Source organism: Topomyia yanbarensis, chromosome 2 (genome assembly GCF_030247195.1).
Source record: "Topomyia yanbarensis strain Yona2022 chromosome 2, ASM3024719v1, whole genome shotgun sequence".
Lineage (NCBI taxonomy): Eukaryota > Metazoa > Arthropoda > Insecta > Diptera > Culicidae > Topomyia > Topomyia yanbarensis.
The window spans coordinates 26,564,026-26,584,112 of NC_080671.1; the positions used below are offsets into that span (position 1 = coordinate 26,564,026).

Here is a 20,087-nt window from a genome sequence, read left to right on the forward strand (position 1 = left end):
TTTGAAACCCTATCTGGACTAGAAAAAAGTTGGCCTGAAAGAATTAGGGCGTGATGCTCGTTCATCGCAAAAACACTTTCATTTTTATATATTGTTTATTTTTTTATAGTTTTACATTTATTACTAAAGAATGTACAAAATTCACTCAAACTTTGAAAACTTTTTCCGAGGCCCGGAGGGCCGAGTCTCATATACCAATCGACTCAGCTCGACAAATTGAGACAATGTCGGTATGTGTGTGTATGTATGTATGTACAAAATGTCATGTAATTATCTCTGCAATGGCTGAACCTGCAACCGTTTTTGTCAAAAAACAGCCAGCTTTTAGCAAATAATTTTCGATCAATGCAATGTTGGCCTGCAACATATACATAAATAGAAAGCTTGTATAAATACCTTTCTAACAAGCTATAGATTGTCAAAATTCGTTCACGAGCAGCGGAGATATTAAACATTTTGTAATTGCATTTCCCGCCTAGCAATTTTCACTAATTAAAAAGGAGCCCTTTTCATACAGAGTATTGCTTTACTAGTATTTTAAGGGTAAAACTAAACCGATTTTGAATGTCAGGGTATGAAAACACATCTACGTGCTGCGAGGAACTCGATTTTGAAAATATTTTGATAATTACCTCTATAATGAATGAACTATTTCTCAAAAACCAATATGCTCACTTCAAAGACAAAATAATGTTGAAATTTTTTCTAGAGTTCTTGTATTTATTCCTTGGATTAGGCGTTGCGTTCAATCGTGAGATAAATGTTGGATGGTATATTAATACACAGATCATGAAGTAATTCACCTAGTAGTGAGATAAAAGATTGCTCATATAATTATACTCGTGGCATCACCGAAAACAACCGTATTTTTTAATCCCAAAACTGTAGCGAAATTTTTGCTCTTTTTGTCATCCTGATAGTTTGAACCATTTCTTTTTCACAGTATGTGTTCGTATAGGACTTATTTATATCTATTTCCTGAACGAAAATTACGAACGAAACAATATGCAAGTTATAAGAATGACTGGAAAGAGAGTGCATAATAATCAACGGAATGCACGCCTTTATGCTATCAACATAGCCTAGACACATTACACTATTTATTTTAATGGAAATGAAAACTTTGAAATATCTACCTGTCTTTTTCATCGCATTCTCCCTCTGTCGCTCTCTGTTCAAGGGGCTTGAAAGCCTTAGAAAGTCCATTGTATATTAATTAGCCTATTCTCAGAAGCTGGGATTTTCAAAAACATTTCATAACTTTCTGATGCAATGGTTCTAAAATTCGTACAATTCGGTTTATTCATTTTCATTATACAAAAAAGTTTTTTAACTTCAAATATATGATCATTGCATTTCATTCAGCATCATTACATTCTTTGGATTCACTCTGATCAGTTTATTCTTTTCGCGCATTTTACTCATATAATTCATTTAACTTATTTTATTCACTGTTTTCATTCTATGCATTCTATTCATTTTTTACAGTTCATACATTTTGTTCAGTTTCTTCATTTTAATAATCTGAGTATTTTTTTCAGTTTTATTCCTTTCATCCAAATAATTTATTGGACACAATTTTTTTTTCTATTAGTTCATAACCTTTTAACATCTTTAATTTTTCATTTTAATCAATGTATTTTATTCTGCTCATTTTCTTTTTTTATTCATTTTATCAATTCAGTTCAGTTTGTTTATTTGATTCGTTTGTTTTATTTATTCATTTCATTTATTTTTTATTTTGTTCATTTGATCCATTTCATTATATTCACTGGATTCATTAAATTATTCCTTGGTTTGTATAGGACTTAATCAAATTGATTCATTTGATTTATTTGAATCATTTGATTCATTTAATTCGTTTTGTTTTTATCTTTAATTTTATTCGTTTCATGTTCAGCCATTCTTTTATTTATTTCATTCAATTTGTTAGTTTGAGTCAATTTATTCTACAGTTTCGACTCGTTTTTATGCACCCCCGATTTTATGAACTTTTTGTACCCGATTTTATCAACCTTCCGTTAATTCATTCTTTTATGCCAGCAATTCAGGCCCACAGTCTTACATTTATATTCAATCAAGGTAGTTGGTCCTGCACTGTTAGATAGTAGTCAAAATGTAGGGTAGTTTACCCAATTTTGATGCTATTTAAGGTAATTGATGAACTAGTATCGCATGTTCCTCAAATTTTCCAAAAAAGCAAAATTTTTATAATAAACTAACAAATTGTCTCATATTATCCATGGAAAACATAACAATTGAAAGTGACGTTGTATGCAATACGAATTGAATACTTAATAATATTGTTTTTATGTTGTGAGCATGCCAAACTGCAAACAAAATTTATTTTTGCGAACTGTCTATAAACACCGGTCCGGAAGATACAATTTAGCGCATATTAGTTTTTAAGATTGTGATATCTGTTCTCTACTTTATCTACCCCTTTAAAACGATCTCCTGCCAACGCGCTTGAATCTTCACTAAACAAACTTCGAATTGAATCAGCTAATAAGATTCCTGTTCTCGTTTGTTATCTTCTATGTCATCGAAGCGTATTAATCTATTCACTTGTAAGTAGGAACACACCAACCTGTCCGAACCAATGAGAACGAGCGAAGCCTGTCGAAAGCCACAGAACCAGGCTTAAACCGCCTATCTCTATAAAAATACGTGTGCCTGTTTCAAACTCTTTGAAATCTGATACGGAATATTGTTTCATGACGAAAAACCCTAAAAAATAGAGAACCTGTATATCCCATTGTTGAAATTCTTCGTATAACTTTCCAACTAATAAAATAACTAAAAAAGTAAATAGTAAGTTTGTGGAAAGAGAAAGTTTCATTGACTTAGACATGGATATGATATTAATAACTAGAATAGTGAGATCGATCCTGTAAAACTATTCATCACTGTCGTTGCTTACAAAACCTTAAAACATGGCAAATACATCCATTTCCAATTTTAGTAAAACTAAAAGTCGCCCGCTCAACAAGAAAACTATCAGCCTACACGTTCGTAAACAAAATGAATAGACAGCATCGTGAACCGTGGCTAGACCAACAGGCTCAGAATTTTCTGATTTTTAGCAGATTTTATCAGTGAAAATTTTTCGTCGAATATTTTGTAAATTAAATTTTTCCGAAGGAGGAACTGGACTAATTACATTAGAAACGTTGGATATGAACGTAATTTTAGAATGTTAAGCTTTAATTGATGTAGCGTTTCTCTCCAGATCGCTTATTTAATTTTCAACTTCAATCGCGTTTTTCTTAATTGTCATTTTTGGAACATGGGCGTAGAATAGTTGCGAACTACCAACGCCCTGTGTCTAGTTAATTAAAGAATAAATTCTGCATTGCACTTTTAAGGAGATTAACTATTAAATTTCGTTGGCAGATTACATTGTCATTCATAATGAGTCTATCTGCAAAATTTCCGATCGATCTTATGCTTGGAAGTTGGATTAGACAACTGTCGGACGGTTCAGTTAAATACAACTTGTTGCACGGATAGGACATTAGGTTTGATTTTTCTGCTAACTAACAACTTGAGATAGTTCTCTGGTTGCTTCTAATTATGTAGGATGATAAAATGAAGATAAAAAAAATTCCCGATTTTATCAACTTCCACGTTTTATCAACCAAAATTTTTCGGCTGGTTGATAAAAACGGGTCATTACTGTATTAGTCTTATAACGGGTGCGCGACGTTAGGTATAAGTACGTTAGGCATAACTACTATAGGCATAATGGACGATTGGCATAACATATAAAAATAATCGCTAGGTTTTCTTTATTGCAGAGATTTCAACCTTATGCTCATTTTGTGGGTTAGAAGCTTTGGTGTATAAAATTGCATACCTTCGAGAGACAGCAAAATGAAAAACACCAAGCGAGATATTTATATCTTACAAGTGTAGAATTTGTTTTATATTTTTTCCATAGATGAACTGAAAGCTTTCTTCATTTGAGTGAACAGCTTAGATTCAAGCCCATTTCAAGTTTGTTGGATGTATTATCAATATTATTATATCCAAATATTAAACAATAGAGAGTAATAATGAACAGCCATGATGTTATGTAAACCTGCAGTGTTATGGACAGCTTCAGCATTAGCGTACGGATGTTACGTTTATACCGAAACCTTTATTGTTTCGTTATCTCTGCACAGTACACGGAAAAGATCTGCTTCGTATCTGACAATTTCCGTAGTTTTATCTTTGATGGTCTCAAGAATATAACCAATGGACTGAATAATATGGGAAATAATCAATATAAAAGCAACAAATTCATCATTCTTTCTTTCATGAACTGTTCTTCAAGATATATATTTTCTTCTTGGACAATTGCACCATGCATGTATGTAAGAACTAATCAAAGTTAAGGTTCAAGTTACCTTTTTTGAGCATGTGTTAGATTTGAACGCTGGGTAGTATGGGTAAGAAAAATTGTGTTCAGCTTTGCCACCGTATTATCCATTTAAACCTTTTCAAAACTCTAAAAGAAGAATATCAGCCGATTTATTAGATCACAACGATTCAAATCATACAAAATAGCTGCTGGAAAAACTATCGGTTTCGCTAAATGGTGCTTTTGAAAAAGTGGCTGTGATTTTTTGTCACACTACCACACCGTGCTGGGGTACGCAACACAACTGCGCAATGAAAAAACCACAGCCACTTTTTCAAAAGCACCATTTAGCTAAGCCGATGGTTTTTCCAGCAGGTATTTTGCATGAATTGAATCGTGATGATCTAATAAATCGACTGATATTCTTCTTTTAGAGTTTTGAAAAGATTTAAATGAATAAGCTGGTGGCAAAACTGAACACAATTTTTCTTACGCACACTACCAAGCCTTGAGGTAACTTGAGCCTTAATGTGCGTTAATCATACCTTAACACAAATGAGATTGATTTTATTATTTTGTTTTATACATTTATTTGAAGCAGGTAAAAGCCTCCTGGAGCTAGGTTTCATTCAAAATCTTTCTCCAACAGGCATAAAACCTCCTTATCTTTACAAACAGATTGAATCTAATTTAGTTAGGCGCATTTTATCGGTTGTGCGTCGAGTAATACACACAGGCTGTACATCCGTATGCCAAGCATTCGGTTTGCTTCCATAATTTGAGCAAAGATTTCTTCAAGTATTATGATCGAGTTGGTTCAGCTTCTGTTAAATTCTGTTCAGTCATACTTCAATATGGTAATTTATGCCTAACGACCATTATGCCAATCGTCCATTATGCCTAACGTCCATTATGCCTAACGTACGTATGCCAAACGTACTTATGCCTAATGGGGTACACCCTCTTATAACTATTTCTAAATGTAGTTTAAATTTTCATTTAATGAGCTAATCTAATTTGATTCGTGTATTTTATAATTATGATTTACATTAATCATTCTACTCATTTTATGAATTTGAACACATTTTATTTCATGTTTTGCTTTATTTTTTATTTCGTTCGTTCTATTGATTTTCTATAAATTATTCATTTATTCGAGATTTTATTCGTTCAGGACTAGAAACTGTTTTCATTCCACCTCTAGTTGAGTGCCTATTTCGCATGAGTTCTGCAAACTAACGAATGGTCCAACAGTGATATGTGTAATAAATGTCTCATCTCACAGCTAGGTCGATTAAATAAGTTTTTTCAAAACAATGACTCGCAACTATAATTTGCGCACAGTAACTGATGTAACAATAACGTTGCGTATTACCAATGTATTACAGGTCAGAAATATTTTTTTCATTATAATTTCCACCCCATTTCGTGGAATTTTCCAAAACTTGATTTTTAATCTTTCGCTCTTCCAAATAATTGTACTTTTTCAAAAATATCGAAATTTCATTTGAGCCATTTCTAGACCATTTCTTTGAAATCGGTTGAAAATTCGCAAAGTTATAGTATTTTTTGTGAAAAAAGTCAAAGCCGCGATTTTTTCACTTTTTTTGATCAAACAAATTTATGTATCGTTGATTTAATAAATTCCGTATTTTCACTTACTCAGCTGTTTTCGCAATTAAAAATCGAAGAAAATGATGTATCATACATTTCTTTTGTTTGCATCTTTACCTGCGGAAAGTTGCTATCAAACGCGTGGGGTACGTTTGTACCCAGGAACGTTCTAGGATTAATCCAAATCGTATAAGAGTTGGGATCTCCTATTTCCAGGTTCCTTTTTCATGTCCCAGTCAATCGTGCAATAAGAAATCCGATCTTTATCTATTGGAATCTTTGTTTATATGTACCTCTGAGCGACATACGCAAAAATTTCGAAAATTTATCGCGGAATTGCTGAATTATTTGTAAGCATTCTACACCTAGCCTAACAAATCGTATTATATCATTTTTGCTACATTTGAAAACTCCCACATCGAAAACAAAGACGTCAAAAATACGGTGAGCAGGTTTTCACATATACTTTTAACATAGATTTTGCAAAAAGTGATCTGGCATTCCTGATTTAGATATAAAACTTTAGGCTATCCACTGGTCTAACCATATTGCGTTACCTTAAATTAATAGAAACTGAGATTTTTATTCTAAAGATCTCTGAAGTTTGAATAACTCAAACTAGTATTACTTCTTTTGTTACAAAAAACAGTCTTCCTCTTTCCTTCAGTTTCTCTGTATTCGGTAAACATTCCATCAACATAACCATCAGAACAAATTCCATAAACCCTTAGTATTTACTGTCTGCTGTTTTGCGGCGGACTGCATAACCTCAAACATTTAACTTACACTCGGTAAATATACACCTTTCGGTTCACTACACGTTGTACAGCCCAGTTTGTCTCTTACTACTACTGCAGCCGCTGCTGGGGAGTTTCTTTCATCGAATTCCGACCCGAGAACGCCCCGATACAACACACAAAGCCACCCAACTAGCATCATTCGTATGTAGGTACCTCCTACACCGCACACCTTTGGCTCAGAGCTCAGAGCAAACCACAACTCATCAGTCAGAACCGAAGGTGTCTGCTTCCGGAAACCACAACCACAGCGCCTACTCATCTCATTTACTTGCTGCTCCGTTCGGAATGCATTGCACACCGTAATTTGAGGTTAGGGTTTAGAAGTCATACACGCTGAAAACGTTCTTTTGATTGGTCAGCAAATAAAATCTGGACGCGGTGAGATTTTTTATTGGACCATTTTATGGTTAGAGTTAACTATTAAAAGTGGGAAAAAGTTATGGAATACATAGTTGAAAAGCTTGTCTGCAGGGCCCTTGAATTGCACCTGGGCGAGAGTTTTCACCTAAGCATCAACGTCATCGGCATTATGTTTCAGCCAGCAGACGGCGGCCATTAGCGTTTATGACTTACTAATGATGGAGCCCATCAACGTCCATCAGCTTAGAATCGGTCCGAAGCTTTGAAAGGAGGGTGCTAAATGAATTTAAATCGGAGATGAACTTTGCACCTTTCGCTTCTTGGCTGGGGTTCGCGGAGATGCAGTAGGCGGGTTGTGACTTGTGACGGTCGTTGGACTTTCGGATGCGACGTGAAACGAAATTGAAACCAGTTTACTTGCATTTTTTTTTATTACACAGTCAAGTTACTCGGTTATTATTGTTCACTTGTTGTCGCTTTTCCAAGACTTGCTTCGTTTTGGTCTACTGCTTGCTATCTTAATCTTACTGTTATTATCCGTTTTGTGCTATAGACTAAGAATTATATGCAAAAACTTCTGATACTTGTTTTCTGCGGTCATGCAGCTGCACTTCAGCGGTTGTATAGATGTTAATCATAGCGCGTTTTACGAATTACGAATTAATCAGTATACATTTTTTACACAAGTAGTCACAAAAGTGTTATTTTTGTTTCGTTTATTTATCAGCTATTTCTGGTTCGTGAAGATTCTCTATGCATCAGTTTTATATCTAATTTGTAGTAGTTTAGAAGAAATTACATTTTACTAAATATGTAAAACGCTTTAAACTGCAAATACTGATTGCCGACTTAGCGTTTATCCTTAGTACGGCTGGTTGCTAACTCCTAAGAATCGGATACTACAAACATTTGAATGTGAATTGATGATGGTTCCTATGAATGGATTCGTTAGAGCATTGATTAACTGGAAGCGAAAGTTATAGATTTGTAACTAGTAATGAAGTTAACAGGATGAAGATGAATGTTAGTAAAGTTGAATATCTAACGGGAAAGTATCCCTAAAGCTGCGATTCGTGATACATTTTATACTGATAGAAAGTTGCTTTTCGACTAGCAATTCCGAGTGGTGTTCTGTTACAGTTCAGAGTAGAATTTTTTTCCAGGTTGGATTGGACAGAAATGTGTGATTATGTTTCTTTTTATCTATACTTCAATGTTAAACATGGTTGTTATTTTTTTCGCTCACGTCACCGGTGGGACTTTTTCAATGCCTACTACGGTTATTGGTTATTAATCGATTAATTCTACCGGAAATTTTGACAGTAAACATTCTAAAACATCTTAAAAACTCGAAATAACTGCTGTTTAAAATGTCTCCAAAACACGTCAAAATGTTTATTGTTATCTACGGTTTGTGCTTACTGCGATCTATGTATGTTTAGCGTACAAAGTTGTGAACCAGCTCGAGTTGGTGGGCAATTTTGTGCTTGTTCTCAGTTGCCGTCAAAAGGGTAATACTTAAATTAAAATACAGTTCAATAAATATTACAGTATTTACACGAAGTAAACAATGTGGTTATTAAAATCTGACACAAAATCTTGCTCGGTTAGTCGGTGCATCTAAAACAAAATACCACAAATCTGTATGAATGGTGGGTGCACTTACTTATTAAAGCTCAACATCTTACCGAAAGAAAGAAAAACGAGAAAGAATACATTTTTCAACTTGCCGATTTCTTGAAGTAATTGCACAAGATAAGGCAGTTTCGTTACAAAAATATACAGAAATAAAGCAGAAAATGTCGCGGGAGCAAACCAATATTTACATGAAACCAAAAAAAAATCAACTAACTTTAGCCTTCTATTTTGTTCAGCAGCGGCAACAATTCAACTGTAATTTGACGCAAAATTCTTCTCTATTTGAATTACACTGTAGTTTGTTAGCCTTTTGGTTCTCTCACTTACGGTCTAACCATTCTCAAATTGGCAGTATTGCTGTAAATGCGGTTTAAATTTTTCGAAAAAACGACGAAAAGTATGAAACCCTACAGCCTAAACAGTCAGCGGTCTCTTCCCTCCTGTTGCTAATGAACAACAAAAAAACCAAACGCCTACTAGATATACTGTCCAGTCTCTAGTTCGGGCGACGAAGGAAGAGCCGACACACGCAACGAAAGGGAGAGGAGAACAAAAAATATCTTAGGTATCCTTCGTAGATTTGTTAGTGGTGTGCGGTTTAAAATTCTAGCAGACCGTTTCCATGGGCACCCGGTTCTGGGAGTTGGTCGTCGTGGTCGTATTGTTGGTGCAGGTGTTGTTCGTAACGGACTCACCCATCGAGGGTAGACCGTGGGAGGAACTCGAGTGCTGCGGACCGTGCGTCGTGTTGGTGAAGGTGCGGCCCGTTTTCGAGTTCCACAGGCGTTTCATCGCGGACCAGACCTGCAGGAGAGGGAGAAGAAAAACAAAAAAATTCAAGGATGAGATTTTGGGGTAATACATTTTAATCTTGTTGCTCCGGCGTCGACTTACGCGGGAGCAACACTGGCTTGTTATTGTATGTATTATGAACCTGGAAATAGCTTATTCGTGTGGGCAGAAATTAGTGTAATTGAAACGGATTGTACTTTGGTTGACGGTTAGGTGGACCAGCACCGAACTTTGCGAGGCAAAGGATTAAGTTCCGTGTCGTGAGTATCACATGAATTATTAATCCGTGAGAATGCGTTGAATGCATGTTGCAGCCCGTAGAGTAATAGTTTTTTGATGTAGATTTTTCGGGATTCGAAAAAATAGCTGTTGAGCGATATCAAACAATTAAATTGGTGCATTACGTAGCTCCAACCAAGGAGTTTTTATTCTATGGTGATATGATCCTCAACAACGCCGATCAGCCATGTTGGTTTTAGAAACGACAGCTAACAACATTGTTTACTAGTTCTCTTCATATGTTATATGTTATAGTTACTGCTGAAGACGAATCACCTTAGAACTCTAAGCACCTTGGCTCCAACAGTCGGCAAAATTTAATAAATTTGTGGTATTTTGACCCAACGGAGTCAGTTTCTATTACTTGTAGATGTGCTACTATGACCATTTCGACAATACCGAAAAAGCCATAAACTTGTTATACATAGTATGTAGGGCAAGTCAGTCAATGCCGTCAAAGCGATCGAAGAAAAATCGGCCTAGGAGCTGGAAGCTTGCAGCGGTTACACGTCTGAACAGGGTAAGAGGTAGTAAGTGAAGATAGGACGAGAAAAAACATCACTGGTGTAAAAGATGTGCGACTACAGTATTAAATAACAGATATCGGTATTTCAACTATTACTATTGTAGTCTTAACACAGAGTACAGACATATAGGCTAGAACAAACTTCCGAAAAACCTGTGTAAGCATTTAAATGAAAATACGTTGAAAATCACCATCGCATACAGGTTCGCATGCATGAATCACTATAGTATCCAAGTTTGCACGCAACGTCCGTATGGCGTTTGCTGGCCTCGTGGCGAGTATTCATGCATGAGCACACTGGGCTAATGCAAGGGGCCCGGATATCAAATCGTACTAGTAATCTGCAATGGTGGAGCAAACAAAGCTATAAAAAATGAGCGACCCTTTTTTTCTGCTATTGGGAATAGTCGAATATATTAGTGCAAATGTTCAAGAATGCTTATTTCTGGAAAAATTTTAGTATTAAAGCTGCTTTATACATCGGATTTTTAATACAGTTTATGACAATCAAAAATGTCCAACCATATTCTTTAGATTCTCGTTTGCTGGTCATGGAAGAACCTTTTCTTGTATGGGATGGAATTGGCTTTCTTTGATTGTAGAAATAGCAGTTTGTTTGGCTATCCCCATATCGTTTTAACGGGTGTTCAATAAAAAATGAGAATGATTTCAATACCGTTCAGTAATTAAAGTAAAGAGCGTAATTTTTTTTCTCCAAGAGAATTGCTGTGGCTGGGTGGCATGTTTATTTTCGCTCGGGTGCTGTTAGTTCAATTCAGCGATGCCAATCTTCCAGTTTAAGCTGGATTCTTCCAGTTTTTTTGTACAACATCCAGTCAAACAGACAATCGGATAAATCTTCCAGTTTTGACGTAGGACTACGTCTTTGTTTTCGATATAGGGGTGCACGTTGCAAATTCTACAAAAATGGTATTTAACGAAAAGTGGTCCAATTTTAAACGCATATAATTCAGCCATCTCACTATAAATTTTCAATTTTTTTGCGCTTGTCGCCCCGAAATACTTCTAAGAATAGATTCCAATAGATAAACCCAAAGATTTTTGATATCATGGCATTAAAAATTTAAATAATGAATAACCTAGTCAAAATATCGCGCATTTACACACAGAAGATAGCGCTTCCCTAGGCCAGCACGACAGATTTGTGTACCTAGCGCACTACGCTTCTATGAATGACGTCATCATCGACTATTTAAACGGACGGATTTCGCCGAAGCAGCTCAGTCGCCTGTTGAGCGGCAGGCGAAGCAGATAACTGCGCTGTGTGCTTTTACAGCCAGTGTAGCTGAGTTAGAAGTCCGTATGCTATCTTTTGTGTTGTGCTCGTTTCCAGCACACTTATGTATAATTCGTACACAAAATAGTTTGTACATGCGAGCTCCATTTGCAAACACGGTTTGCAGTGCAGTGTCGTGATATTAGTTGTCTCTTTCACTCTACCCATCATCATCAGCGTTGATTCATTTTGCTTTGTGCGCTTGGGTTTAATGTTTGAGGCGAATGTGTAGGTAGATAGATCTAATTTGTTACTAAATTGCACAACGAAAGTTTATTATTTACGTTCGATCAATTCATTTCCACTCAGCCTATAGTACTTTGATTCTAGTAATAGGTACATACTACAAAGCCTATTTATGAATGAATACACTGCCACTTGAAAAACCGTTGCAAAAACGCATCTTGTGCATATATAAAATTGTTTTCGATTCTTATATATTTATAGTTTCGATATATGATTAAGACCACTGCATTCGCTATATTTGTATACGTACTTTAGGAAAGTTATAATAATGGCAAAATATAACTAGAATGCTTGGTCTATACATGAAATGTAATTATATTGTCTAAAATATGATTTTTATCACTGGTCCGGGTTTTTTACCACACACAATCGAAAAGGTTTTACAAGCTAATCTTATTCTATAAAGATTTAGTTTCAGATATTAGCTCATTCGCAGTTTTCTGTCTTCTTTCTTCAGATCTTCTTAAATAAGTTTAATCGGATTCGATCACCTGCTACAAATGAAATGACCTGATAACCAAGAAGGTTTGGTTCAATATGTAATATTCGATGTTGATTGGTTGTGATTAAACCATACGTAAGAAAAATGTTTGATTTATTATTACTAAAAATGTGCTAAGAAAATAAATATTTTACATTAAGTAGTATAGTCCTACGTCTACAGCTCGTGCAACCCCATAGGGCTGCCCCTTGTAGTTTTTTTTAAATTTTAGCCAGTTTTATTCAGTTTTTTTTTGTTCAGGTGGCAGTACATTGCGTCAAATAGTTTGGTAAATTCTCAGCTAGTTGCTATAGAGGTATCGTAAGAAAAGTTTAAGCGCATCCTCAAGTTTAGCAAATAGTCTTAATTTAGCATTTTATGGATGTGTAGATTGAAACCTTCAAACAGGAAAATTCGAATGTATTGATATTTCTTTTTAAATTGGACAACAATATCAAAAAACCGACTCAAATTATCAGTAGAAGGTATAGAACATACGTGTTTACGTGATTGCAACGATTTTTGTCGGAAGTTGCCTATAATACTGTTCGTCATAATTTCTAATGTTTCTATGTTTGCGAGTCTGTGCAACTCGTTTGTGCTAAACCAGGGAGAACGTTTCAAAATCATTTTCAGAATTTTATTCTGAATCGTTTGAAGCGTTTTCTTCCTAATAGCACAACAACTTGCCCAGATTGGCACTGCATATAGCATTGCTGGTCTAAATATTTGTTTATAAATTAATAGTTTGTTCTTTAGGCAGAGCCTAGAATTCCTATTTATAAGAGGGTATAAACATTTTGTATATTTGTTGCATTTTGTTTGGATTACTTCAATGTGATCCTTAAAAGTGAGTTTTTTTTATCGTAAATCAAACCCAAGTATTTAACTTTATCTGACCACGTTAAATTCAAACCATTAAATTTAATAATATGGTTATTATTTGGTTTAAGAGAAGAAGCTCTTGGCTTATTCGGAAACACAATCAATTGTGTTTTTGCCGCATTAGTGGAAATTTTCCATTTTTTCAGGTAATCATTGAAAATATTCAAGCTTCGTTGCAGTCGACTGCAGATAATACGAAGACTCCTACCAGTGGCTGACATGCTAGTATCATCACATAAAAGTGACTTTTTACAGACTGTAGGTAGATTTGGAAGATCAGAGGTAAACATATTGTATAGGATTGGTGCGACGCTTGATCCTTGAGGGACGCCTGCTTTAACGGGTAGCTTATTAGATTTACAATTCTGATAAGAAACCTGTAGGGTACGGTTAGCAAGATAATTTTTAATTATCTTTATTATGTAAATTGGAAAATTAAAATCCCACATTTTGGCAATTAATCCTTTGTGCCAAACACTGTCGAAAGCTTTTTCGATGTCTAGAAGAGCAACTCCAGTGGAATAGCCCTCTGAGATATTTGCCTTTATCATGTTAGTTACTCTCACAAGTTGATGAGTAGTTTAATGTCCAATACGAAATCCAAACTGCTCAGGAAGAAAAATAGAATTCTCATTTCAAATAATTTACTAATAGAAGAGAGTAAGCTAACTGGACGATAGCTAGATGCTTCTGCTGGATTTTTATCTGGCTTCAAATAGAAATAACCTTGGCATTTTTCCATTTTTCAGGGAAGTATGCTAATTCAAAACATTTGTTGAATATTTTGACTAAGTATCTCATGGTGATTTCGGGAAGGTTTTTAAGAAGAATGTTGAAAATTCCATCATAACCTGGAGCTTTCATATTTTTTAACTTTTTCATGATGGATTTGATCTCATCATCTCATTTGTTTCAATAATATCGTCTAGAAAAAATACTTGATTTGAAATGTTTTCAAATTTTTGTAAGACTTCCTTTTCAATAGCACTCACAACATTGAGAATAAAATTATGGATGATTTCAAACTGCTGAGCAAGTTTTTGAACTTTTTTTCGCTTGTAAGAAGTATGTGGTCACCTTCCTTCAAAGCTGAAATTGGTTTCTGAGGTTTCTTAAGAACCTTAGAAAGTTTCCAGAAAGGTTTAGAATTTGGCATGATTTGTTCAACCTCTTTCGCGAAATTTTCATTTCTTAAGAGTGTGAATCTATGCTTAATTTCTTTTTGTAGATCCTGATAGATACATTTCATAGCAGGATCACGAGAACGTTGATATTGACGTCTTCGAACATTCTTCAGGCGAATCAGAAGTTGAAGATCGTCGTCAATAATAGGAGTATTAAATTTTTTCTGTGTTGTTGGTACTGATAAATTTCTAGCATCAACTATAGAATTACTTAAATTTTGTAATGCCGTATCAATGTCAGCTTTATTTTGTAAATCAAGGTCATGATTAAAATTATTCTCAATATAAGTTTTGTACCTTTCCTAATTCGCTTTGTGATAATTGAACACTGAGCTAATGGGATTGGAAACAGCTTCTTGATAAAGTGAAAAAGTTACTGGAAGATGATCAGAATCAAAGTTAGCGTGTGTAATCATTTCGCTACAAATGTAACTTTGATCTGTCAAAACCAAATCAATTGTTGATGGATTCCTTACAGACGAATAGCACGTAGGACCATTCGGGAACAAAATTGAATTATAACCAGCAGAGCAATCATTAAAAAGTGGTTTACCGTTGGAATTGCTTTGAGCATTATTCCAGGCTCGGTATTTGGCGTTAAAATCACCGATTATGAAGAATTTCGACCGATTTCTTGTAAGTTTTTGTAAGTCTCCTTTCAAGAAATTCATTTGCTCGCCAGTGCACTGAAAAGGCAAATAGGCTGCAGCAATAAAAATGATACCAAGATCAGTTTCAACTTCGATACCCAAACTCTCGATCACCTTGGTGTCAAGAGACGGCGTAACGGAATGTTTGATCCTGCGATTAACCGCTATTGCGATTTCTCCGCCGAATCCAACAATTCGATCAAATCGATGAATAACAAAATTAGAGTCACTCTTCAATTTAATATTTGGTTTTAAAAAAGTTTCGGTCACAACGGCTATATGCACATTATGTCTCCTCAAGAAGTTGAAAAATTCGTCTTCGCACGTTTATAATGAGCGAGCATTCCAATTTAATAAATTTGAATGATTATTTAAAGTCATTGTTAAACTTTATCGTCATTGCAGTTTTGTTAGCAAATTCCCACTCAGCTTGAAAGCTTCAAACATGGAGGTAGAATTTAACATAGCAATCATCATATGTAACATAGATTCTTGCAAGAATTTAATTTTTTTCTGCCGTTACACTACATAGATCCATTGGACTAAAGGAAGCGTTGGTTGCAAACGAGTTATTAATCTATTTTGAAGCGGATTAACACGTTTAGACTTGTTTTGAATTATACCTGAAGAAGTAGGTAAATTGTTTATTTGTTGTTTTTGTTGCCTAGAACGAGAATTTATATTTTTTCTCGAACAAAGTCTTGTCAGCCCAGAAATTCGATATATGGTTATCGCTACAATTGGCGCATTTGAAACTTTTTTTGGTTGTTTGAACCGAACAAGGCTAGAGCATTTGTTCATTACATCGTATCTAATAGAAACGTGGAACGGAGAAAATCGTGTGCAAAAATTTTCTTGTACCTTTTAAATTTATTTAACAATTAAATCACGCAGAAGGCTATTAATTCTTCTATCGCCTCTGCATTTACTCATTGCAGGATCGTATAAGCACATGTTTTTCGCGAAGATAATAGGGAGATAATTTACAACTATTATTTTATTGCATTTTGCCGATCACTTTTGCTATTATGCTCTTTTACATATGAGGTCTTGGCAACACCGTTTGTAGATGGCACATTTTACTGTGACGTTTTGTAGTTGTGATATATTTCATGTGCTGTATTACAACCGAGAGTGTAGATATGCGGTTTGGCATTGGAAAAAGATGCTAACCGCAGTCGACTTGGAAAAACATCACAGCGCAAAACATCACATCTACAAAATATTAGCAAAACTTTGGTATACTATATGTGACATTTTGACTTAAGATTAAATTAACATGTAAAGAGTTATTATTTTTGTCTTGTATTTGTGGACGGTAAAGTGGCAATGCTTAGCTTTTATTTGACAATTCCCAAAGCCTTGGCATCTACGACACTGGGTCAGATTTTGAATTCTGCCCCCATATCGTCTATAATGTTCCCACTTTACTCGCACGTGTAACAAAAAACGTGCTTTTTCTAATATTTTCAAATATTAACCTCAGTACGGTTAAAATGAATTAAATAAAGCTCCTGGATAATTTCAGAGCGTACTGGCGTATTATCGCCGCTAGCCTTTCTCTTCATAAGAATAACTTGTGAAAGAGAAAGGCCAAGTAAATTTTTCAATTCGTTGGATATTTCATCTAAACTTTGACCTTACAACAATAATATTTATTATTAAATTTATCCCCATATTAGTGATAATCCGTTCTGGGTATTTAATTTTAGAAAAATGGTTTCTTACAACCGGAATGGTTGGAAATGGCATGTAAAAGCATTCGTATAAAATATTTCGAATTTGTAATAAAAACCGAAATCAATAAGACGCCCCTGAATATTGCAGGATCTCCAAAAGTTTCTGATAAATTCGTCGGATTTGGTAGCATTTCCTTGCGTGCGATGTCATTAACAGTTCTTCTCCGACCAGGATTACATTTTTTTCTATTCCTTATATTTTTGGTCGATAAACGAATATTTAAATATATTTACAAAGACGATTTGATTTCAAACATAAATTACGACAACATATGAGCTTATATAAACCATTGTTCCGTGTCACACCTTAATCCTTGAACCACGTCAATGTGTTGAATGCCTTTTTCAATCACTAGCACAATATTCACAAAAGAGGTGTGGAGAAAAAACGCTGCGATTGTCTATATCTGTATGTCATACGAGCCTCCATCGAAGCCGCTAGACGTGCTTGATCTGAATCTCATCCATTCCATTCAAAATATTGTGTCTCTTAGAATGTACTTTATCCAACTTATCGACAATACCATTGCAATGGCAGAACCGGTTCTGTACCAACGAAGTCAGCCGCGGTGCCAGCTCAACCCAATTTATTTCCAGTAATACCGGAATAACCGGGTACCCATAGAAGGTAGAAAGCATTTGAAAGACTAAGTTCTTCGATTTGAGTTCGACATGCGATTGCTAATTTCTATCTCGAATCTACCGAACTAAGTACATTTAGGGTAGCCTGACTGTCCGAGCAAAAATAGTTTCTTTTACCACAAAATTCCCTGTTGAAGTGCCGATTGTGCGCCACACAGAATCGCGAAGATTTCTGCTTGGAATCCGGTACAGTATCTACCAAGCGAATGAGTCTGGTTTAATCTGATTTCACGACAATAGACTCCAGCACCGGCCCTCCAACAAAGAATCGTCAGTATAACAAACTACATATTCTTCAAATTGTCGCTCCATCCATCCAGACAGCCATTCCTCGCGAAGAGGTATTCACACATTGAAAGTTTTAAAAGAAATACTACGTGTGAGTGTAAGATCACTGGGAGCAAGTGTATACTCATCCCAAGTATCTATTTGGGACCACAGTGTACAGTGTATGGCTATCGGGTTAATGTCCCAGAGCCCAGAAAACTTTAGACGGGATGCACAAGAAAGTGCGATATGATCTTATGATCAGATAGCGACAGCTCGAGCTCGTTTGGTACGAGTCAGTTTGCCAAATTATGCGTAATACTGTCAAAGCAGCGAGTTACATCTAACACCTCTTCTCTGCCAGCTCGTGCAAATGTTGGGCGACTTCCTTGATTTGTACTGCTTAAGTATTCCATCAATTCGGTGCCTCTCAAGTTGATATCTGAGCTGCTCCAAATTATGTGGTGAGCATTTGTAATACTACCGATTATACGGTGGTACAAAAAGACAAAAATTGATTGAACTTCTTTTCATCTTCGAAAAATTCGGTCGAAAAATGGCGGAGTTATTCAATTTTTCCCAAATTAAGATTTGTTTCCCACGACTCTTAAGGGATGTAGGCGGCATTGCTGCTAGGATCAGCATTACACCACAGCGGTTATTTCTTCATAAGTGCATTTATTGCTTTAACAGTTCATAAACAAGATTACCTTATTTCGGAAAAACTGAATAAATCCGGCATTTTTCAAACGATTTTTTTTATCAAAATGTCGTTGGACGCGGAATTGAATGCTCTTTTGATTTATTATTAGAACGTCCATTATATCAGAGATTCTCTTAATACAGTAAGGGTAAGCCTCACGACACTCCGTGCGCGACTGGCTTATTTTAGTCTCGCCAGTCATTTAGTCCTTGGCACGGAGAAACACCTTGACTATTTGGAGAGACAACCACAAAGCAAGTGGCCTGTTGCACTAACGGCTCTCTGAGGGAGGGCCTTGCTGGTGCTGGTGTTTACTGTCGTGAAATGAGATTTGAACAGTCTCACTCGCTAGGTAGATACTGTACTGTATTCCAAGCAAAAATCTTCGCGATTATGTACCGGGTACAATTGGCCCTTGAACGGAGCTTGTCCGGCAAAGCTATAAACTTCTGCTTTGATAGTCAGGCTGCAATCAGCGTCCACGCTAGTAATTGCGCGCCGAATTCAAATCGAAGAACTTAGCATTGACAATACTTCGTTTTGGTGCAAGAACATTCCGTTATTACTGACAATGCATGTGCCGAACAATTGACCAGAACAGGCGCAGAGATTGACTGTGTGTGTGTCTTTAGCCTGCTTTGCCTATTTCAACAAATTGGATAAAAGCAAAGATCCGGTCTTGAGCTTCGACTGAGCACTGCAAATATTGAGGCAATCTACAAGCTTGTGTCGTCAAACAGTGATTTCGAAATATCTCTTACACTTTTCGAAACTATACTGTGACATGCTGATCAGGGGTTCAACCGGCCTCTGCAAACTTAATTATCACATCGCTACTATTCAGTGCGCTGAGTCATTTTCATGTAATCTTTGTAAATCCGACTACGCAACCTCATATCATCTGCTATGCAGCTACCCAACGGCAGCAACGAAATTGCGCTTTCGGAGTTTTCTATGTAAGAACATATTCGAAAATGTATTTGAGCGACTGAAATTTAGCAACATACTAAAGCTTTAGGCTTTCTCGCAGGCGATTTGGATTGCTTGTGAGTTATCTTACCACCTACGACAATATACAAATCTTCGACTACATACGGGAGACTTGCAATTTGAGCCAATATATTCTGATTCATGATATTTTGAAGGTAATCTTACTTTGAGTTGTTTGACTTTCGATCGAGTTTTCTTGATATTTTTCTCTGCGCGCGCATCAAAAAAAGAGTCCACCAATCTTTTGTAAAATTTTGCACAAATCACTTTTTTCGTGATATATGTAAGTACTCTACAATAGATGCAAATTGATGAACAGTTTTTCGAACACTTAAAATTCTGCACATTTTTTTCTGTTGAGTCCACTAAATATTGAACCGTTAGAAAAAGTATTGAAATATGGAAAAGCAGCAAGGATAAATGTTCTTAGCAAACGTTTTATTATATAACTATTTTTTCTACTTTTCGGATTTTCAAATCAGTACGGTTTTGTATACTCCCATACGTTTCAGCCACTGGTTTGGCCTTTTGCAAAAGAAATATATTAGCGTTCTACTCTATAAGTTCTTTATCAACGTTGGGAAGGTCTTCATATTTTGCTTCATATGCAACTGTTTGGTCTTAAACTGATTGGTGTCGGTAGTGC

At 35.6% G+C, this 20,087-nt stretch overlaps 1 protein-coding gene across 7 annotated transcripts in view; it reads right to left on the bottom strand.

The window, feature by feature from the left end:
- The window catches only part of LOC131678982 (probable G-protein coupled receptor Mth-like 1), a 514,068-nt gene that overhangs the window by 15,105 nt on the left and 478,876 nt on the right, over positions 1–20,087 (bottom strand). For 6 of the 7 annotated variants that reach the window (XM_058959488.1, XM_058959485.1, XM_058959486.1 and 3 more), the window contains one exon: positions 7,535–9,564. In XM_058959488.1, coding sequence (XP_058815471.1) covers positions 9,367–9,564 — 198 coding nt within the window. In that variant the 3' untranslated portion in view covers positions 7,535–9,366. Of the gene's footprint in view, positions 1–7,534; positions 9,565–20,087 lie in introns of those variants that run through there. The other variant, XR_009303781.1, reaches the window with a different exon arrangement.